Consider the following 24118-nt stretch of genomic DNA (forward strand, 5'->3'; position numbering starts at 1 on the left):
CCACGTGTTGTGGAAGGGACCCAGCGGGAGGTAATTGATTCATGGGGGTGAGTCTTTCTCTTGCTGTTCTCATGATAGTGAAAAAGTCTCATGAGATCTGATGGTTTTAAAAACGAGAGTTGAGCTGCACAAGCTCTCTTTGCCTGCTGCCATCCACCGAAGATGTGACTTGCTCCTCCTTGCCTTCCACCATGGTTGTGAGGCCTCCCCAGCCATGTGGAATGGAACTGTAACTCCTATGCACCTCTTTCTTTGGTAAATTTTCTCAGTCCCAGGTATATCTTCTTTTTCTTTTTCTTTTTTGAAATGGAGTTTTGCTCTTGTTGCCCAGGCTGGAGTGCAATGGCGCAATCTTGGCTCACTGCAACCTCCGCCTCCCGGGTTCAAGTGATTCACCCGCCTTAGCCTCCCAAGCAGTTGGGATTACTGGCACGTTCCACCACCCCTGGCTAATTTTGTATTTTCACTAGAGACACGGTTTCACCACGTTGGTCAGGCTGGTCTCGAACTCCTGACCTCAGGTGATCCACTCACCTCGGCCTCCCAAAGTGCTGGAATTACATGCGTGAGCCACCGCACCTGGCCCCAGATATGTCTTTATCAGCAGCATGAAAACTGATTAATACAGTAATATTGTTATTAATTTCTTAATATACCTAATTAATAAATTAAAGTGTCTTTATTGTAGATAGGTATATATATATAGGAAAAACACATAACACTCAGTTGACCCTTGAGCAATACAGATTTGAACTAAGTGGATCCACTTATGTACAGATTTTCTTCCACCACTGTCACCCTTGAGGCAGCAAGACCAACCCCTCCTCTACCTCCTCCTCCTCAGCCTACTCAATGTGAAGATAATGATGATAGACCTTTATGATGATCCACTTCCACTTAATAAATAGTAAAACATATTTTCTTTCTTAAGATTTTAATATTTTTTTCCTAGCTTATTTATTGTAAGAATACAGTATATAATACATATAACAGACAAATATGTGTCAATTGACTCTTTTATGTTATTGATAAGGCTCTAGTCAACAGTAGCTATTAGTAGTTAAGTTTTTGAAGAGACAAAAGTTATATGCGGGTATTTTATTGCATGGGGGACTGGCACCGCAAACCCCCATACTGTTCAAGAGTCAACTAAAAATACAAAGTTTGGTACTATCTGTAGTGGTTTCAGGCATCCACTGGAAGTCTTAGAACTTCTACCCTGTAGATAAGATGTGACTAGTGTGCTATATACCCACTGCCCACACCCATGCATTTGCTCCCCTATTATCTACATCCCCTACCACAATTATACCTTTGTTATAATTGACGAACCTACATTGGCACCTCATAATAACTTGAAGTTCATAGTTAACATTAGGATTTACACTGTATGGGTTTGGACAAATGTCCAAATATCAAACTGACAGAATCATACAGTATGTATCTTTTCAGATTGTTTTATTTCACTTAGTCATATTCATTTAAGGTTTCTCTATGTCTGTTTATGGCTTGATAATTCATTTATTCTTAGTGATGATTAATATTTCATTGTCTGGATGTGTCATAGTTTATGCACCCATTCACTTATTAAAGGACATTTTGGTTGCTTCCAAGTTTTGGAAATGATAAACAAGGCTGCTATAAAAATATGCTGTGCAAGTTTTTGTGTGGATATAAGTTTTCAATTCCTTTGTTAAGTATACAGGTGGACAGTGGGCAATTGCTGGATTTTATGTTTATTTTGTAAGAAAGCTCCAATGGTCTTCCAAAGTGACTGTACCATGTTTAATTCCCACCAGCAATGAATGAGAGTGCCTATTACTCAAAATACCTGCCAGCATTTAGTGTTGCCAGTATTTCAGACTTCGATCATTCAAAAGATGTGTAGTGGTATCTCATTCTTATTTAATTTGCATTTTCAATCAGGTTATTTGATTTGTTATTGTTGAATTTGAAGAGTTCGTCGTATTTTTCGTAACAGTCCTTTATCTGATGTGTGTTTTGCAAATATTTTCCCCTACCCTGTGGATTGTCTTCTAATTATCTTAGCACTGTCTTTTGCAGAACGGTTTTTAAATTCATCTTACCAATTTTTCTGTTTCTTGGATCATGCGCTTGACGTTGTATCTAAAAGGTCATCACCATACCCAGGATCATCTAGGCTTCTTCTTATGTTATCTTCTGGTAGTTGTATACTTTTGTGTTTTACATTTAGATCTAAGATCCATTTAGGATTAAATTTTGTGAAGGATGTAAGGTCTGTGTCTAGATTTCATTATTTTGCATGTGGATACACAGAAGCTCCAGCACCATTTGTTGGAAATACTGTCTTTCCTGCATTGTAGGACCTTTACTCCTTTGTCTAAGTTAAGTTGATTTAAGATCAATTGTATTTATTTGGGTCTATTCCTGGGCTTTCTATTCTAGTCTTTCTCTTTCTTTTCTATTTTGTTGATCTATTTGTTTATTCTTTCACTAACATTTATCATATTTTAGCCTCTATAACATTTTCTAACTGTTTGGTTATAATCTGTCTCTCCTATCCAGAATATAAAACACACAAAGACGGAGACCTTCATATATTTTGTTTTTTCTTTTATCTTTTTCCTATTTTTGTTTTCTATTTACTCTAGTGTTCCCCAAATGATGACTTCAGTTCCTGTATATAATAGTTTCTTAGCACAGATCTCCATCTCAAAAAAAAAAAATTGCCCAATGCTATGCAGTAATTTTTTCAATCAGAAGATTTTATCTGCTTTTACTTAGGCTACATTTTTTACAATTCTATTTGCAAGGTATGTTCTGAGCCTCTAGATTTTTCTGATGTATAGCCTATTTGGACATACTCTTGTTTAAAAGCATGTATCAAAATATTTGAAGCTGTATGCTTGATTTTAAACTTTGAATACAGCACAACTTTGAGTTGTTCACATTTTTAAGAGGTGCACAAGTTTCCCTGACATCACTTAGCAACTATCTGCAGTAGTTGTGCCTTAACACTCTCAGTTTCACATGGTAATATAGAAGACCAACAAACACTACTTTTGTTCCTTCCAAGAGAGTTTACCAAAATACTTTTTAGAAATAGCTGTGTTTCACTGTTCACGGGGCGGTCAAGCTGTGCTGCAGGACAGAATATAAAATGAGCGTGGCCAAGGTTAACAAGCAGATGAATGCCACCCAGGGAAGAGACCTACATGATTTGGGGTCACTGAGAACCGTAGACATGTACACTAGGCTCCAGTGGTATGGTACAGCTATTTATTTACAGAAAAAGAAGAAAAGGAGTGCAAGACTTTGTTTCCCCATGGCCAGAGAATCCACTCCATAGCCGATGTGGTTAGTGTGGCTGCAGGTCCCTCACTTTGTACTGCACTAAAGGGACCATGACCTCTTCCCCTTGGGTCTGAAATACAGAAAGCTGGGGGAGTGCCAGAGGATCACTGAAGCTTGGGCCTAAGTAGAATATTTATGGAGCATACATCAAGCCTAAACAGGGAAAAGTATTTTCTTGCTGGAAATATGACAAGCCCAGCCCAGGCTATGAGGGTTTTTTATCTCCCAATAAGAAATATTACAGGCCCAAGGCCACTCTTACGCAGCCATGCAGGCAGCAAGAAGTTGCATATGCTGCCTTTCTCAACTTGTTTGAACTTAACTTTCTAACCTTTAAGCTAACATTTAATTTCGTACCTACCACATCTTTACCTGTGGCAAGCTTGCCACACAGCATGTTGGACTGTTTCAGGAGAGTCATGGCCAAGATTTATTTACTGCTGCAGCAACTAACAAACATCCATCTTTTAGAACTGGGTTGTAAGAAAGCATAAATTCTTGTTTATTTGGTAATATCTTAAGTGTATTTAGGGGTGCCTAATAATATGTGCGATGGAAGACTGATTATATTACCATTAATTATAAAATTATATTACAGGTAACATATTATAAATCTAAGTAGTTAAGTAGGATGCTTGAATTCTAATAAAACAGTGAATAGGACTATTACCTATATACAGTATTCAAGTTTTTAAAATTTGTGCTGTAAAAGTGGATTTATAAAAATTTTCAAAACCATTTATTTTATATAGTGTTCAAAAGCAGGATAACTAAACATTAAAAGGACTTTACTTTTTAAAACAATATTGACATATTTTATTGATTATAGCCCAAGTGATCATTTATATTCAGTTCATAATGATAATTATTTCAAAGAGCGACAAGGTATCAAAATTCTTATTTAGAACGACATACATTTTATTGTTGATAAAACAAACAAGCTTCTGTTGTAATCAATAGATGAGATATATAACTAATTATTTTATAATTTTATTTAATCCTATAACTCTAAATCATCATTTGATTAGAGAGCTGAAAAGACATTCAGCCTACAGAGGTTGAATATAATTAACCTCTGTGACATAAATGAATATAATTATTTATGTCACTGAGCACAGCATATTATCTAATTTGATATGCAAATGGGTACGTAATAACATAAATTACATGTTAAATTTCAGATATAGAACAATAATGAAACCCTTGCACCTTGCAGTTTATACAGGAAAATTATAATGATACTGGTTCTCTTGATCTTTTGGACAAACAAAATGTATAGAGGTAGTTCTCTAGGTCAGAAAAATGCCCTGTTTAAAAAATTATCACAGGAAAAATTAGCATAAGGTCATTTTTAAAATGTTCAAAAGACACTAGTATACTCATGAAAGTAGTTATTTTAATTGCTAAAAGTATTCACATATGGAAAATTGTTTCTACCATTTGCATAAAACATGCATGATATGTTTACTGTCCAAAAGAGGTTGGGAAATTTTAACAAAAAGCAGCATATCTGCTGAGGGGCCTGTATGTTTTAAAAGCTTAAATAACATCGAATGCATTTAATGGGATTGTTGTAAGATTTATATCTCGGTGGGGGCATTTTTAAATGAACTTACATTGTTCTTAAATATTATTCTTTGAGAGAATTTCTTGAAAAAACTGTATATTGATGAATAATTGAGCTTATCTTAAAGTCCTTTAATTGACATAATCTAGCAAAGAAATGAGCTCATGTTTCAGAGCTCATTTGTGTATACAGAACAAACATCACTATATTTTTTCAGTATATACTTATATTTTCTCAAAAATTAGTACACCAGAATAGTTTTTAAGATATATATGCATATATACACATATACACATACACACATATATATACATACACATATATATGTAGTGTACATATGTGTCCCACACATTAGAGAAAATAAAGGACACAGAATATAATTTTATTCTAATAAACTGCTTATCTGACTTAAGTGATAAATACAATAACCTTTGGTGTTAATAAACTTTGTCTTATGGAAAAGCACACAAAACAGTGAGAAAATATTGGTTATGGCTCTTCAAAATCAGTAGCTAGTTGGGATAATAACTCGCTATAGAACATTTTCTTCAGGAAAAACATTGTTAGTGATTATCTTCATAAAAAAATTTGTGTTTTGATTTGACTCACATCATTCTTTTGTTGCGAAGTTTTCCAGGTTAGCTTGAAGCCTAATCATGTATTCAGATTATCCTCAATGGTTCTCATCACTGTCTGCACAAAACAGTCACCTGAGGCTTTATATAATACAGGTCTCTGGGTCCCATCTCTAGAGACATTGATTTAATTGGACTGGGTTGCATCCAGCACACTCGGGTTTTTAAGACTTCAAGGTAATACCAGAATGCAGCCTAAGGAGAGAACCACTGATGTAAGGGATTGATTTTTGTAAATACTAGACACATTCAAGATAATCAAAATTTTAAAACTTACATTTATATCTCCATTGTTTCCACACAGCTCCATCATTATTTTAAAACCAATCAGCCATTAGTTAGATATATTTAACACACATTTTTTGCACCAAAGGGTATAACTATAATTATATCATCAATCATCAAATACTTGATGATGATACTCCTTTCTCCAAACTCAAAATATAATTATGTATTTGTTCATTCATTATAAAAATACAAGTAGTTAAACAAGTTGGAATTTTTATGAATATACTTTTATATCTGAATTAAAATCACTTCCCATGAAATTCTGTAGTGTTTGGTGAGGTGAGACATTTCCCAATGGGAGGCTCTCTTGTGTCTCATTATTATTAGGAACTTGTGTGAAAGTAAGTGTAACATCCACTCATCATGTAACGCTTCCTATAAAAGAATTGCAAGAGCCCCCAAATTAGTGTTCTATTAAGGTATTGTTTTAATGATGGTAATTATCACTGATGGTAATGTGACTGCTTCCTAGGAGCTAAAGTAAACAGTCTTACTTTGAAGAATGTAATACAGAACATAATGACTCATAGAAATGAAATAGCCTGATAATCTTGTCAGATGAACTGTAACACCTTGTGGGACTATTAGAAACTATGTTAACTTGGATCTCTTCCTATTTACATAACGAGTTTTAATTTATGTCACGTAAATTTCCCACACTGAGTTAGACTGAGGTCAACTCTGGATAGTCTCACTGTTCCAACAGAAGCCTCATGAGATCTGGAGTTCCAAATTTGTCTACAGAGTACTCTGTAAAGACACACACACATAGGTGCATGCAGACATACACAACCACACATAAACATACCATGAAGAAACAGAGGCAACTACAGCTAGATAGGACAAAAAAAAAAAAAAAAGCAAAGAAAAAACCTCAAAGAACACAAAACTACAACAATCAACAATACAGAACCTCATTATAAACAATAAAACCATTCACAAACAGAACAATCAGAAACAATAAAAGGTTAAAGAAACATTGTCTATGAGAGATAGCTACAAATAGGCTCAGGCATGCATTAAAATGATTACTAAGCCTAATGTTCTTCCACTGATTCTTCTTAGCCAGAGTAGCTGGGGACAGGAATGAGATAAAGGGAGTAATATTCTTCTATACTCAAACCTTATCATAGGCTTGTGATTGAAGCCTGGGTGACAGGGGTGTGTTTCTCTGCAGGATTTCTAAGATACACTGTTATCTCTTTGGGCTTGTGCCTTGTAGCATTGTAAACATGAACACTATATAGCCTATGATCCTATGATCAGATTTCTGCACTTCAAAATAAGTACTGCCCCCATTACTAATTGACATTTTCAAGTGTAAATTCTACAGAATAATGCATTCACATCCTTAAATAATGGGATTCAATTCATTATTTTAAAGCACATCTTTTTTTCAAGGGTAAATGCATAGCGCTGTACTTTTCTGGAAACAAAGAAGCAAAAAATGGGAACATCGATTTTACAGAAGTTAATTTCAAATACGAAAATAATTTACTTTTTATGTTATTGTTAACATGACATGTTCATTAAGTGAGACATAAAATTATTAAAATTTATCTAGCAATGTCCTTTTAGGCAGCATTAACAGAAAAAAATTCTTTCACAGGTATGAAATTTATTTATTAACTCACTCAAAAATATTTCCTGAATGGATGCTATGTTCCAGGCCTTATTCCATGTTCCAAGAATCTAACAGTGAACAATACAGACACATTTCCTGACCTCACAAATCCTCCAATCTTCTGATCTTTGAGTAGATTTACTTTTAGTAATTCTGAAGATAGAATTATTCTTCATGGTGTCATTATAATTTAATCCCTACATTCCCAACAAAATCCTTACATCAGTACTAAGTTGACAATTATAGATACTAACCTTTAAAAATAAAAACTTAATTTACTCAACATATGTTCAATTCACTAACAACTTATAACTACAATTTAAAATTGTAACAGATTTAATTTTAAAATAATCTTCATGTGGTCGCTATAAAAGTTTCTGACATGCTATGGTTTATATTACAACATCCAAAAAAAAAAGAAAAAGATATAACATTCTCATTTTGAAGTTAAGAAAAAAAAGTTCTATTATATCAAAACTGAATCAAAAGTTAAGAAAAAGGTCATGCACAGCTGTTTTGATTGTAATTGCATTACTTTTTTTACATTTAAAATATAATTGTTAGGACTAATCATCCTTATATTGTTATTTACTACATAGTTCTGTAAAAGTAGTGTTTTATTATATTTTTGGTAGTTGATTTTTCTTTCCTCTAGCCACTTTATTTAAATTTCCTGTACATATTTGAGTTTGTGCCCCCTGTTTTATAGCATCACAATGGAAGTGCTACTCTGTTGGAGTGAGGAAATTCTATTTGGAGTATGGGACAAGGTACTGATTTCCCACTGTAGTAGGATAATGGTTTCTTAAATATACAAGTCTTGTTGGATAGGAGGGGAGAAATGTGATTCAACAGACAGATAAACCACGGGTATTTATAATCAGGGTGTGGTTACCAAAAAGTCTGATCCTAAGGTGTGGCAGACCAAGTGCCAGGCAGAGACTCTTGGGAAGCATCAAGGACCACCCAGTTCTCTAACTCAAGGAGCCCACTGCATTTACAATCAACAAACACAGTTTATGCTAGTATGATTTTGGCCTACCTGATTCTTCATATCCACTCAAAAGTCTTATACCTATCCCATAATCATCTGTGGTGTTATTCACAACAAACAAACCAATGTTCCTCATCATTTCTCCAAACTCTCATCTATTTTGAAGCTCATGACAACAGTTTATGACACACATTGCCCCTTTTTGCCACAGCTATTTACAGATCTCCAGATCTGTAATTTTGTCTCCCTCATTCTCTGAAGTTTAGTAATTCAGCTTACTATCTTTCTCTTCCAAACTATCTCTGCAACTTTTCAGTAAATTTCCTATCCATATACACTATGCTTTCAACATCCATTTATTTACACACGCAGTTCCTTTAGGAATTCTCCTTCAATGGACTTCTGGTCCCTGTTAGTTCAGCCATCGGAACTTTGAAAATTACCAGTAACAGCTAACCCCTCTTCCTCACTTATTACTAGGTTCATCCCATCTTCCAACCAATCCATTGATACTACTGTATTTTCACTGTTTCACCATGTCTTTCCTACCTATCTGACTTACATCTTATAACCACTCATTATAACCTCTTTCCATTGTTCATAAAGCCTCAATACCATTATCAACACCCGTGTTTTTTTTCCTGAAAAAATGTTTACTGTTTTCACTGGTTTTTCACTGGTCACCTGTTCTAAGTCATCATCGAATAAGTGAACTTAAAGGAGAAAACCTCACAACAGTGTTGAATGATCTCATTTTAATATCCTGACCACTGAACTCAAGGGATTCCTTAAGGCTGTAGGGTGATACCACTCTATCTCCTTATTCAATTTGCTCTCCCATTATTCTGCGTAACTGTTCCAATTATTCCCCACTCTATGGAACTAGAGCATTTTTCTTCCAGATACATATTCATGGCTATTATTTCACTGAGAAAGTAGAAAGTATATGAAGAAAATGCCTGCATGGACCCATCATCGAGTCTATCAACCTTCCTATACTCCTATCCTCTTCCCACAACAAATAAGCTATATGCTCCTATATAAGTCTCAGCTCTACACTTGTGCAACAGATCCCATTACCTCTTGTTTGCAAAGTGAATTACTCCGGCAACTTCCCTATCATGTTCCTGCATGATCAATGTTTTCCTTATTATTTAGGCATTTTCATTTGTATAGAAACATTGCAGTTTCTACCGCCTTAGAAACAAAGCAACAAAAAAAATAAAAGTCCATTGACTCTGCCTCTTCCTCTAATGCCTGACTTGACTGTTCTATTCAACAAAACTCATTGAAAGTGTAACTGTACTTACTGTCTGAACGCTTTCTCTTCCCATCCTCTCTCCAGCAAACTTCAATCAGACTTTGCTTCCTCTACTCTGAAGAAATATCACATGCTGTTGTCATCTCTGCTCACCTGAATCCAGTGGTCAATTATCAGTTCATGTTTAAGTTGACTTAACAGTATCTTTTCACACCCTGTTATCATTCTACAACTTTTAGAACATTAATTTCCTCAGACCACAACTACATTCTACCTTGGCTTAATTTTTTTTTTTTTGCAAGTTTAAACATAATTTATTTGTGAGAAAAAAAGGCTAGTTTTGATGAGAAAAAGTTCAGTCCTTCCCTTGTAAATACAAAGAAACTCAACAGGAACTTTAAAGGTAGTAGGACAGAAAATGCAAGAGTAACTCTTATAATCCTTTTCAATTAAACAGACAAATCAAGTTGAAGACAAGTGTTAAAATACTATTCGGCCTGAATATTTATCAGCCTATACATCCTGTTGTTCAATTGTCTTTTGATTTAAAAAAAAAGCAAACCAACAAACTTCTAAGAGGTATCGCCCCATTTAGAGTGATGAAAATAACTTAGTTCCCCTCCCCAAAGATATTTTTTATCCTCTAAAAATGCTATATAATATCTTACACAAATTAACCAGTGTTTTTACAAAAGTAATGCAGTTTTGGACTGATGATATTACACTGGATTTGTGGTAAAGTACTAGGCACAAGATATATATACCAATTAGGCATGTTCCGTCTAATCAGTTTCTAAGGATATCATTTAATTCTTGGTAATATATAATAACTGGTATGATTTTGATACTTAAATCATAAATTGTGGAGAAGAAGAAGCAATGTATTATAGTAACAGGGTTTCTATCTAGCAAACAGTTGCAGTGTTGAACAAAGCTCTTCTATGAACTTACTGAATGTGTTTTGCCGTTGGTCACTTCTTGTAGAGCTTTGATTTGATTCTTCCATCTTCATGCTTTCTCCATCTGCAGTCTTTAACATTTCTTCATCTTTGTCATCATGTAGGTCTTTTCAAATTAATTCTCTAGCTAGTTTGATATTGAGTCCCTCATTGTAGTGAAGCTTCCTTTTCATTTGAAATTGTCGCCTTTTTTCTCGTTCTTCAGGTGAGAGGTCACTAGCCTCCTCTCCACTGCTTTCTTGTTCCTGAACCCGATACTTTGGGTTCAAGCCTTCAGCAACAGCAAGATATCTGGTGCCACGGCTTCAGTGGTTTCTGTACCACTACACGCATCTTCACCATCACCCATCTTACGACAGTAAGGAGTGCTTGGTTCATCTATTTTCATTAAACCATAGTCTTTGTCCGCTGGATGATATGTCCCCAGGATGTTCATTTCTTCCCACTTCTGGGATTTTTTGCTCAGCTCCTCCTCGACACTCCCGCTGGGCTGTTCAGCCGAGGCCACCATAGAGGAAGCTGTAGAGGTCTTGTTCTTCGGGATCCCCTTGACTGGCCAGTGCGAGGCAGTCCAGGCCGCCATTTCTGGGCGCTCTGGCTGTTGGCTCAGGGTCGCTGCTTGGCGTGGAGTCCGGAAGAGAAGAGTCGGGCACTGGCAGAGACCGTCCAGGGAGCCGCGGAGCCCGCTCAGGGCTAAAGCGGCCGCATCTGCCGTCTCAGAAACGGCTACCTGGGTGGTTGTGACGAAACAACGACCCCGGCGCAAGAGCCAACGGCCGAAGGAGTGGCGGCTGCTCACGGGCCCTTAGCCGCCAGCACTTCAGCCGCTGCTCGCGGGGAGACGCCGGTAAGAGCTCCAGCTCGGGAGCGACGCCAAGCCTAGCGGGACCGCCCTCTCGCGATATCTTACCTTGGTTTAAATTCTATCACATTGGCAGCTGTTTCTCACTCCCCTTTGCTTATCCTTTTTCATTTTATGGATCTGGAATTTCTTCTGTGTCTACGAACTGAGACTTCCAACCACTTCTCTATTATAATTTCTGCACCCTGTTGCTAAGTTATTTCGTGCAGTCCAATGCCTGGAAAAGTAGTCTGTATGTTTGATGACTCTGTTATATCACTTTATTCCGAGCTCGGCTTTTGTTTTTGGCACATCATAAGTCCTTTTAAAATACTGTTTGAATAAATATGGAGATGAGTGAGACGGAAAATATCAGGTATCTTTATGCAAGGAGCCATTAAGATGGCTATTAGCAGAACCAGTGCTAGTCGTTGGACTTTTGATCTTATTTTGAGTCCAAATTAGGAATTCCTTCTTTCATCATGAATTTAAAATACATTATTTTTCTCTTAAAAATGGTGCGTGCCAGATGATTGATGCCTTTATACTTGAATATCAGTCATTAAACATTTCATTTACAGTCAAAATATACTTAATATACTCAGCACTATTAAATCTCGTTAATTCTGAGAAGGGATTGAATGACTTGCAGTGTCATGGTATCTAGCAATTGGGATGTTATAAGAAATACAGCTGATAGAGATAAATAGATGATAAATAACATAATATTCTTTACACAAATTTTTAAAACAAATTACAGCTTTTATTTTTATTTTGGACCAAGATATAACTGGTATCAAGTCAGGAATAGTGTGATCTTGGGAAATTCATTTATAACCTCACATTCCTCCGTTGTAAAATGAAAAAAAAATAACTTTCTCAGTGAGTTGTAAGGAGTAAACAAAATAGAATAGAGTCTGGCAAAAAAGAAGCTCTTTACAAGTTAATAACAATTATGTTATTATGTAATCACTTAATTCAAATTGACATCAAATTAGAAGTATATTTATTAAATACATTTGTGATATCAAGATACACTAATATATCTAAGAGATTTAAAACCGAATCATATTTGACTTCAGTGTTCATTCCTTTTGTAACAAGTGTGTGGTACTTATTTTAATATTTTTGTTATTGTTTTACTTGAACCATAAAATCACCACATGCTTTCAGAATACAGCATTCCTAGATTCATTCCTGATTCACAGAACTGGCTATGGTAAGAAAACAATAATAATACATTTTAAGCTGATTATTTTATATGTTCTCCAAATCAATCAGTTTCTAGACTACCTCTCTTGGCCCACTACTATAGCATATTTTTTGCAAATGTCAGGGCATATCTACAGCTTCTGTAATCATAAAAACTAATTTTCAGTCTTGGCACTAAGACTGTTTGCATATATTCAAAAGAATATTTGACTTTTGACCTTCTATTCATTTCCCTAACACTTTTCAAATTTATCCTTATTGATTCAATTCATTCTCTGTGAAATGTACTTTTTTCATGCCTGCGATATTTTTTGTGTTTGACACAAATGTTTAAGTTAATATAAAATTTAGGTTAAGTACATCAGATACTAAGAATTCTAGTTCAATATATGGTGACCTTTAGAGAATTACTTATGTTAGAAAATACACTTTGTCAATGAATACTTACTTAGAAAAGCATTGTGTCCTGCTCAAGTGTTGCTTAAATAGAATGTATACGGTAATAGGTCACCTTGAAAAAATATGGCAGATCGTGAAGGAACTGAGAAATAGGTTGAGCTAATGAAAAATGCATTGATGATGCTAAGACATTTGTCTGAATTTATAGAGCAAATTGTTGGGGGAGGCACAAGTAAGAAGGAGGCTTAATATTCAAAAGGTATTTTTTATTAGTATCAGCGGAGCAAAGAACTATGTCTCCTCCCAGTATCTTAAACTAAGAAAGCAGACTAGTGACACAGGAATTTTCGGTGCTGCTTTGCAAGCTGGTGACTTCTGAGGCTGGTGACGCCCCTACCCAGGATTGCCCTTGGATTGCCACGGGAGGTACCCCACCCACTTGGTTCAGTGGGCTGCCTTTGGCTTGTGCTCCAGGCTGGATCAAGCACTCACGGTGGGATCCCACGCTCAGCCTGCAGCTCAGCCGGGCATGCAGCAACCTTCTTCCACCTTGGGCACCTGCATCTGGATGAGGGGAATGCAGTGGCTGCCAAGAAACTCGGAGACACCAGCAACTCCAGTATTATTATTGAGGGGGTATCATTCCCACCCTCTGCAGCTCAGTGTACAGGGGTGTGTTAACATCTTTTTCAGTCCTGTTGCCCAACTCTGGCCTGTGGTTCCCGGGCAGACCCAGCCCCACTGCTACTTTCTGTTGTCTAGGGCAGCCGCCAGACACTGGTGGAGGACTGTGGGCTACAGTGGTTCAGCCTTTTTCATACCAACGTTTGGCAGGTCCCAAGTTCTTGTCCCACTTCCAAGAAGAATGAAGTTACTCTGATAACTGAAGGGTGAGGAGGGTGGAGACTTTTACTGAGCGACAACAGCACAGGTTTTAGCAGAGAGGGGACCCAAAGAGGGCAGCCCCCTACCCAAAGTCGAGTAGCCTGTGAGGTGCCTGAGTCCGGTTGAGTCCTTGGTTTTTATGGGCTCAGAATGGAGGAAGTGCATGCTGACTGGTCCATGGGCAGGAGGAAGTGGTTCTGAGTTGGTCCATGGGTGAGTGTGGAAAAAGCGCCAACTGACTGGCTGAAAGGCATCAAGGAAGTTCCCACTCTGGGTTGCAGACCCTACCTGGAACTGGAAGCCCAGCCCCCAGGCTTTAGGTTATCCTTGACTTGATGGTTGGGCCCCACCAGGGACCTGCCCTGCCTAGGAACCTGTCTGCCTCCCGCCACCACCGATAGCATCTTTTATTAATGTAAGTTCACAAATACTACATCTTAGATTGTAACCATTTAGTGCTAGCATTGAATAATTATATACTATAAGAGGAAATATTTTAAGACAGAATTAGTGACTATAGTTATAAAGTTATAAGTTGGGCTATTATCTATTTATTTTTGGATAGTGGGGTGTCTTTATAGGTGCTAAAATTTTAATTCCAGTTTAATACAATACACTTAAAAAACTGTTTAGTTAAAATGTATATTCCATCAACTTAATTCAGTTTTTATGTCTCCTCATGCAAGGAGCAAGAGGTTGGTAGACAGTTTAATTCAAATGAGAGTTCAGAAATTAGAAACTTGGCAAAATTGCCAAATAGCTTGCACCAGGCACTCTTTTAAAGTAAGCATTAAAAAATATCAACTCATCAAGCTGTGTCAACACTTTTATTCTCCTCATTTATTCTGCAAGGCAATTGAAAATCTATGAGATTTGTAAGATATTGACCATAATGTTTGCATCCTCTATGTTTTAATGAAATCCTTTTTTCCCTATTATATAAGGGCTCCCAAAACAAACTCATTATATTCTACATCAAAAATATAATATTTTAATTATGGAAAGTTCTTTTAACTTTCCTTTTTTTTTTAGTTTAATCATTTTTATTTCAAGTGTATTTAAAAAATCATAAATGGGGTTTCATAATCCAAAGTTGAAACATTTATTCTTCAAAGCTTCAGAATTTAACAACCAATTGTAGACCATGCTTTCCAAATCCAGTCTTCTTTGCTATTTTTCAAACTTCTGAGATCTAGTATTAAACTGCTCCATTCTAAATGTATAGTTTTAGATAAGTATTGTACACTTGTTGATAAGGGTTTTCTGAAAACAGTCTATCAAATATAAAGAATGGTTTCTATCTAAGAATCAGCAGTGAGGGAAGAAATATTAAACACCTATCAAGAAATCACTTATTCATTTTAAAAATAACAGAACCAGTGCTGCTCTCTGTCATAAAAGAGAACATGTAAAATTTATTTTTATAGACTTTGGTAATATTTTATTCCCCCCCAGAGGCCTTCAGTCCTACTTAAAGATATTTTACACACAGTAACCATCAGGATTTACTGAGTAAAAATCTCAGGTATTAACCATGCCCCTAAAATGTGCTATTCCAAAGAGGAACAGGTTACTTTTGAGGAAAAAAGCTGCCTTGGTAACTTCCCTCAAATGTTTAAATAAAAATAGTTGATGGAAATATTTTTTAAAAGAACTTTGGGTATAATATGGCATACTGCCCATCAAACAAAAAAGGAAATCAAAACTTTCTTTCCATTTATAATAAGTTTTCCACCTTTACTATCAAGATTACAACTTATTGACCTTTTATGCTTGCTTGGTTTTTTTGACTGCCTAATCCAATGTTTAAATTTTTAAAAGTCTGCATTTCAATGTAGTAAGAGTTATTTTTCAAATAATCTTCAGAACCCAGAATACAGAGCAACACTCTCAGAATACCAGAGCAACACTCTCAAGTCATACTTTTGAACCCAGAATACCAGAATACCAGAATACCAGACTTCAGAACCCAGAATACCAGAGCAACACTCTCAAGTCATACTTTTGACTACAATTAAGAGATGAAAATGGATGGATATCTGAAGATAGGTATTCCCTCTGCTCTGAAGGTGAGCAAGATTTTAACATGTGAGCAACACAGAACTCCACTCCTTTGGAGCTCCTTTCAACTCAGAATGCTTCAGTTCAGTAAGTCAATATATTATTCTTAAAAATTAAAGTTTGGTCACTAAGAAGGACTGAACAAAAATTATTCCCCTCCCGCCAAACACAACCAGAACAGTTCTAATCAGGCCCTCTTCTCCCCACAAAAATAGGGAAGTAGCTGGGCTGAAGACTTTAAGTGTGACATTTCAGTTCCTAAAACATCACTGCTATTTGCTCAAAGTTGTAGGTCTATGTATTTCCTTCTCCAATACGTCCCCATTTATAAGTTTATTTCCATACATACAAACGTGCACATGTGTGCACGTGCACACGCACACACACACACTCTCAAGTAAGACACTTTTTTGTGTTTGTTGATAAATTATGAGGATTATGAACTAGGTGTGTACAGGGTTTCATAGGTGCTTTGTAAACATCAGAGTCACTTGGGTCCTTTCCTCCACAAGCCTCAAATCAAATTATGCAACCAATGACCACTACTTTCCCAGACGCCGTTCACAGGCTGCATATTGACGAAGGGCAGAGAAAAAGTCCTCATAACTGATGTTTAGGTGGGAAGGCAAAGAGACAATCTCAGTCAATCTGATGTGCCAGGGAAGAAAGCCTAATGTGCTGTCCACAGGACAGAACTTCAATACTAAATCAGGATCAGGACAACCATTTGAACTAAGTAAACTGCCTAACGTATCTACATCCACATCTGTGGGTCTCTTTTGCTTCTGGGCTACTAACTGGCAAAAGTACTGAGCAGCTATTACAATATCTGCTTTTCTATCTTCCGGAGACAGCACCTTCACTGCCAAATGGCAATTTAAAACTTGATCATCTTTGTCATTACTATTTGCAAATTCTGGTGAGTATTTTGAACAATCTAGGCCCAGAAGTTCTTGCTGTTCTTTTAAAATTTCATCCATCAATCTGGAATTATTTCTTTTGAAAATACCTTGGTGGTCGTAGACGCTAATGTAGGAGATGCCCACGGCCATACACCACACCACGAGGCTCGCGATGTCCGAGAAGCTGGGTTCCTGCTCCACCTCGGTGATCACCAGGCCCATATGCACAGGCAGCTTCTCCAAGGAACGACCGTCCGCGCGCCAGCGCATCCGGTGGAGTGCGACTGCCAGGCACGACCCCCCGCGCGGGTGCCGGTGGTGACGGCGGTTCCTGCCGACTGCCGGGGGCTTGCGGAGCGTGAAGCCGAGCGGCGCTAGGACCGCGGCAGAGGCGGCGCGGCAGCAGCGCCGCCAGATCCAGTTCCAGGTGCCGAACGTAACGCGGAGCCAGGAGGTGAGCGTCCGGTGCAGACAGAGCAGCGCGTGCAGCACCCGCCGCACCAGCTCGTACACCCCCCTCATACTCTTGTGGCCCTCGGACACCCCCTCTCCCTCCCGCCCACTCCCGCGGCGCGACGGCTTTTTATCCGCCCCTGCGGCCGGCGCGGGCCATCGCTCCGCGTCCCCCCGCCCCCCGAGCCCGAACCCCTTTCCACTGCCAACACCTTAACTTTCCTTAATAGTCTTAAAGTATTTATTCCATAACTCTAGGTACAATTATATACGTGACTACATTTATATGTTTTAAAGTCTCAGTCATTTTTGTGTTTTATGAGAAAATGAATTGTTTTCAAACTCAGTTTGAAATCTTCGTTAAAAATAAAATCTAATGAGTTATGTAGTGAAACTCATTTTAATGTCACTTATATATAACTAGAATTAAAGAATTAAGACAATAGTTCCCATAGTTTCAAAAACTATCCTTCTCTTCCACTATTATTGACATAGTCAGTGAATAAATTATCTAACTTACCATGTTCTCACATAGAAGTGATGGTTTCACCTTTTTGAAACCATGGTCTTCTAGAAAATGGGGAAATGCCAGCATCCTAAAATCAGCAATCTCTATGATGCCACAGGCATAAGCGGAAAAAAAGTCATGTTTCCCTAAGTTAATTTCTGAATAAAATAGAAATGTGTGGAATTGGGAGAGCATAAGATAGAGAGACAAAAGAGGATTAGAGAAGTTACAGAAAATCCTTGAAGAAGTGACAAGCAGAACAGAGACAGGTCAAAGTAGATTTATTTTTATGTCAGTATTTACTTATAAGTTGTGATGGGCTTCTAAGCTTACACTTTTAATATGTCGCTTCTTTTCTCATAAAGTGATGAAGCATGGTTTCATTCGACTATAATTAGTTTGGAGAAAAAGTGATTTGAGAAATTATCTCTTTTACATAATGATGATATTTTATGGATAATTAATGTTCATAACATTAGATTTTTAAGAAAGCAAATAAAACAATGCTAACAGCTGTTCTGATCCACATTTTAATGTAACGGTTTTCACAGATAGTTTGTGATTTTGCTTTTAGAATATCCAGGGAAGTGGATGTGTTGTGTTTATATGTGAAATGACATACAATTACTTTAAGATTTTGGAGAATATGATAAATGAAGACTTAAAGAGTCTCATTTTTCAGCTTCTAATGTTCCCTTGACGAGAATGCCTAAGGTAAAAGCAATGTTAGTTTTTCACCTCATTTCACTGATGAAGTGGTAATTCACAAAAGTGCCTCTGTAAGTTGAGAAAGTATATCCAGGTGTATAAATTTGAATGCATTCGAGTATTTGGTTTTTTGCTTCAAGCTGCATTTTTCCTTTATATCAGAAAACCTTTGAGACACAAGTGGTTAAATGAAGAATAATTAGAAGCAAGGTAACATTGAATAAGCATAACCTAAGTACAGAACGATGCCTCAACACTTTCTGTTAATGAATATTTATGTCCTTTTACTGCTCGTGCAAACACATATTTCTGTGCATATTCAGTTAGCTTTAATACTTTAAATAAATTTTTAAAAGGTTTAATTTTAATACCTAACTTTTGCTTAAAATATATCTTTATTCAAGTTATTTATTCCATTGTGCACATCATAACCTTTTACTTTAGATTCTGGATGGTTCCATAATGTTTGGTTAAGAATTTGTTTCTCTAAATGCTGAATAGTTCATGCATTTAATGAGAAATATATAATCTTGTATTTCTCTAAACTTGCAAATTCACTTATACTTCACATAAGAATGCACCATCAATTTATTTATTTTTAAGAAAAACTGAAAAGAATGATTAAGATAGTATTATTTGAATTTATATTTCATTTTTAGAGCATAAAATGAAGTAATGATTCTCATATCTTCATAATATATATTATAATCCTCAAAGGTCTCTAATATACAAAGTAAATTTTTCACCTTCCTTCTTTGCTTCTTTACCCTATTATTATTCTTGCTTTGTGCCATTTTGTTTCTGCCATCTTATTCACAAAAATAAAAATATTTTTAAACATGTCATATTAATGTACTTTGAAATGTATTATATATTATAAGTAGCCTCTGTGCAAATTAATGCTCTTATCTTATTTGAAGTTTGTTTATTAAAAAATATGATTAGATTTTCTAGATATTTTCTGGTTTACTTTTCTTTAAAGTGTTTGCATTAATCACTGTGATTACTGTATTTTTTTTAATTTACTTTTTGTTCTTCCTCCTATAATATGGTCATTCTCCCTTTCCTTCAGCCAACTGGAATACTTAGTTAATTTATTCTTTTCCTAAATGAACATTTAATTATTGACTTTATAATTGTGAAAAAGTTTTATCTATATCCTGTGATATTTTACGTCATGGAAAGTTTTCTTTTTATAAAATTTATTTGATTGTTTGCATTTTTATTTTTTGTGGAAATTTTAAGCAAATCCTAAGGAATCTAGAAGAGCCAAATCAATGTTGAAAAAGAGCAGAGATGGAGATTATGCCCTACAATATATCAAGGATTCCTATTCTGCAATAATTAAAACAGTGTAGTATTAAACAAAAATAGGATGTACACTAATGGAACAAAAGCCAGTCCAGAAAAAGACTCACCTCTATAGGCTCATGATCTCTCTCTCTCTCACTCGCTCACTCTCTGTCTCTCTGTTTAAATATATATATATGAAAAAGTATAGCTTATTTTTTAATAAGTCATGCTGAAGAAATTTGATATTCATATTGGATTTAAAAACACCTTGAACTTTAATCTCAATCCATAACAAAAGTCATGATTTCCTAATAATTCAAGAGAATTCAATAATTCTCTTTGCGTGTGTGTGTGTCTCTGTGTGTGTGTGTATACACACATGCACAGGGGCCAAGACTTGACTGGGTACTGCAAAAAAGAGTATAACCAAGTTGCCTGATAGCTAAAATATTCCAACTTGCTCATTAATCTTTGGAGTCTTTCAAATTAAACAACAATAAGATACCAATCCTCACCTATCATAATGTTTATTTTAATTGTGCTAAGTAAACATTATTCCCTCCATGTATTTCATAATCTTTATAGAAAACATAGCACAATATTGCTTTTTCTCATTAGAGAATCACAGTGCGTGTTTCCTGAAGTAGAACAATATTCTAAGTAAGATTTAATCTCAGTTCATAACTGACTGAAATTCAAGGGCAATTTATAGTTTTAAAATATCCGCAGGTGAAAGAAATATTGTATTCCTTTTTTTTTCCTGAGCAAAATAAATCTGTCCTGCTCCCCTTACTCTCTCCAGATTTAATCTTTAATTGTTTATGAAGATTGCCAGTTGAAAGCATCTGAGCATCCTGAGTGATCTGAAGTTTATACACTTCAGGGAAATGGGAAGAACTTCCTGTTGTTGCCATGGCTGACATGCATCTTTCCTGGGCCAACTTGGCACCTTTCTTGTGCCCACATGGCCCCTTCAAAGTTCAATAGTAAACTCCCCTAGAATGATCTTTCCTCCCAAAGGCAACATTCAGCCAACAAGGCCTTTGCTTAGAATCCCAAGGCAGAAGTGCTACATGTTCATTTTCAGCCTCTGCAAAGACATATATATGCAAATTATTTGGTATTATTCATGCAAACAGCATTCAAATACCTAATGATCTCAGTTTAGGATTTCCAGCACTATTTCTAATGCCATACTACACCTGTCTCCCACATCAAAGCACTGGAATTTCAATCTGCCCCGCCTCTGAGATAATCCACTTTAATCTATTTCACTCCCTATTGCCCCTAGAAGCCAATATTAGATAAAATTTAACATTTCACTCATTCTGGGATAAAGATAGCATAAAATCATACTGTGGTGCTTGCACATGATGTTTGTAAAAAAGAAAAAATCAATAAAAGTATTCCTTTTTCTCTGGTAACATATTCTCTATTACCAAATTTGTGAATGTGTGGGGAGGAATCCATTCACTAGGGGAAGGGAATCAACAAAGCTCTATTTATCTTAATAATTCCCGTGCTCCACAAACAAGAATAAAGTAAATTCCACCAGAGTAATTCAGGAATCTTTACACAGGATAATATTTTCCTTACCTAAAATGCATTTATAGGCATTTATTTCTTAACATCTCTTTTTTCAGCCACATTAATTTTCACACTGAAATCTGTGATGCTTTATACTTACTGATGGCAATTAGAAAAGAGAAGAAAAAGGAAGTTGGTAGTAAAATGCGAAGTAAAGAAAAAGGTAGATAGATGGGCACATTTTTGCAACAATACTTGGAATAGGTAAATGATGCAGATGAATAAATAAACTCAAAGCCACAGGCCAATATATCTATGAGCAAAAAAGCTGAAACAAAAGGAGGAGGTTATGCCAGACTTTGTTTTTTTGCTGTGGTGGAATCAAAGGTAGAAAGGTAGAACTAAGTGTATATTTAGTAGAAAAATAGTGTGCCTACTGTACTAAATAAAAATTATCTTGGTGACAATCAGGTTTAAAAAATATAAAGTAAAAATTTTAAGAAATTGAAATTCTAGGTAAAAATCAGATAACTACTCTAGAAAATACAAATTTGAATACATATTTTTTGAAAAATAGAAAAACTCAGGTTAAGTTTCATAAAAGTACCATCTGAATACTCTAGAAAGAATAAATCCTGACAAAATTTTTAGCAAATAAGGATTGGTAAGTGAAAATTAATTGTCTAGGGGCTTTTATAAGTAATTTAAGTGTCTATGATTGCTTGACTTGATGTCCATGTTATTGAACATTTCAATGATCAAGAATCAACGATTATGACACTGAGCTATCAAAACTGGTAAAATTGTTACAGAGCTTAGAGAGGTACATGTAAATAGGCGACTAATAAATGTATCTTTTGAATAAATGAAATATATTAAATACGAAAATAGATTTCTGGAATATTAAAGAAAGTTTACATTTATAGATATAATTTAGAATTGATGTGACTAGAGTTGATCATTGAATACTAGATTGGCTAGCACTTTCTGGGAAAAAGCATTAAACATAACACTGACAGTGTCCAAAGCTGCTCTTTGAAAGTATTCAACAGAAAGTGCTCAACTGAATAATTTTACTCATTAAATTGATGTGATATATCAGATATGCTTAATTCAAATCTCTTTTAGGAGTGGATGGACGGCTTAGATTTTCCTTCCACTACAGTACCACAGACAGTAATAATCAAATGATGGTTGTAAATGCTAGTTGATTGATTACTAAGCAACTTATAAGCTTTTTTTCCCCTTTAATAATGTTCTATACTTACCAGGTTGGATCAGTGATGAAATGTCCAAGGCCTGAAATTTCTACGATTAGTGTCATTCTTTGTGATAAGATATTATTTAATCAGAAGGACCATGTCCAAAAGAAAATTTGTTTCCTGGGAAAGGGAGCATATCAGCCTATTATGATACATTCATGGATAAGAATGACCAATCATGAACTCTGGGTATTTCTACTTTGATGCTGCAGAGATTGCAATTACATTTGCACTGATATATTTTCAGCCTGAAATAATATGTTAAGCTTTTGATATATGCCCTAAGAAATGATGATGTTGGCTCCGAAAAAGATTTCTACCATCAAGGGGACTAAAGGAGTTTAAAACTGGAAGCACACCCTGGTATTAAAACCAGGAAAACAGTGGACCGTAAGAGACAGACATCTGCTTTTTAAATTGTATTTTTTGGGAAAAACAAAAAGGTTTTCTCATTAATAGATTTCTTTCACTGAATATAAACATAAGCTTAGATCTTGATGTAGTTAAAGAATATATTCTTTTTTATTCTTTTTTCTTGATGCTAATCTAATTAAAGTTATTCATCAGGTACCCCATAATTTAGCAAACGATTGTTTTCAAAAATTAGAACAAAGTTGTCAGCAACTGTTCAACACTGATGAACTCCTGAAACACTTCCTTGCTTTGGTTCATCAAAACAGACAGTACATTTTAGTCAAACACCCTGATGATATACACATTTTCAATATCTAGTTTTTATATATTCTTTAATTGTGGAATTGTTGGAAAATTCCCAAATGTTCATTTGCCTCCTCTCATTGAAAATGGGCACCTATCACTTCTGTTTTGAAGTTTAAACAGTGCATTTAAACATTTCATTACTATTAATGTTAAAAATAACCCTTGCTTTTTGATGTAGATACACTGACTTTTTTTCCTCATTTGCTGCATTAATTTGATAATAATGTGAAATGGTCCTAAGTTATTCTGCAAATTTAAGGCTACACAAACACACACACACACACACACACACAATAAAAATTAAACAGAAGTAGAAAATAGTTACTAAACAGCCAGACTTTGATATATGTAAGCTGCTACTTTGTTTTGTAGGGTTTCAAAACTTAAGCAGATATATTCTTCTCCCAGTTCTTCTGATTTATTTTTACTCAAATCCTGAACATTACGTTAATCTTCTGTATGTTTGACATTGCTTAATATCAGTGAGTACTTATTCCAAAATAAAGCTCTAATTCCATTTCTTCTTATGACTTAGTACACATTGTTTATGGTGGCTCTTGCCTGAAATAATGAGATGGAAGTTGATCTCTCTTCTTTCTCTCTCTCTCCTTCTCTCTCTCTCTCACACACACGCAGACACATGCGTGCATATACACACACACACACTCTCACGCTCATAGGAT

The 24118-nt window shown here is 35.7% G+C and overlaps 2 protein-coding genes and 1 pseudogene across 16 annotated transcripts in view; all 3 read right to left on the bottom strand.

Annotated features, from left to right (window-relative positions):
* LOC129526151 (protein associated with UVRAG as autophagy enhancer-like) overlaps positions 1–10799 on the bottom strand; it is an 82007-nt gene extending 71208 nt beyond the window's left edge. For 5 of the 15 annotated variants that reach the window (XM_063697365.1, XM_063697354.1, XM_063697363.1 and 2 more), the window contains exons 1-2: positions 10657–10766; positions 9755–9858 (exon numbers count right to left, since the gene is read on the bottom strand). The gene's annotated coding sequence lies outside the window, so the exon portion shown is untranslated. Of the gene's footprint in view, positions 1–5512; positions 5650–9754; positions 9859–10656 lie in introns of those variants that run through there. The other 10 variants (XM_063697362.1, XM_063697352.1, XM_063697357.1 and 7 more) reach the window with 5 other exon arrangements.
* LOC115930428 (protein phosphatase inhibitor 2-like) lies at positions 5645–11247 on the bottom strand (annotated as a pseudogene).
* A 5213-nt stretch (positions 11248–16460) lies between these two features.
* Positions 16461–19581, bottom strand: LOC101125773 (dehydrodolichyl diphosphate synthase complex subunit NUS1-like). The gene has a single exon (XM_055359626.2). The coding sequence runs from the start codon at positions 17484–17486 to the stop codon at positions 16605–16607; it is 882 nt and encodes a 293-aa protein (XP_055215601.2). The 5' UTR covers positions 17487–19581; the 3' UTR covers positions 16461–16604.
* Between the last annotated feature and the right edge of the window lie 4537 nt (positions 19582–24118).

The sequence above is a fragment of the Gorilla gorilla genome, chromosome 14, assembly GCF_029281585.2.
Source record: "Gorilla gorilla gorilla isolate KB3781 chromosome 14, NHGRI_mGorGor1-v2.1_pri, whole genome shotgun sequence".
Lineage (NCBI taxonomy): Eukaryota > Metazoa > Chordata > Mammalia > Primates > Hominidae > Gorilla > Gorilla gorilla.

Coding starts and splice junctions, on each gene's coding strand:
- LOC101125773 (XM_055359626.2), bottom strand. CDS start 17,486: ATGAGGGGGGTGTACGAGCTGGTGCGGCGGGTGCTGCACGCGCTGCTC.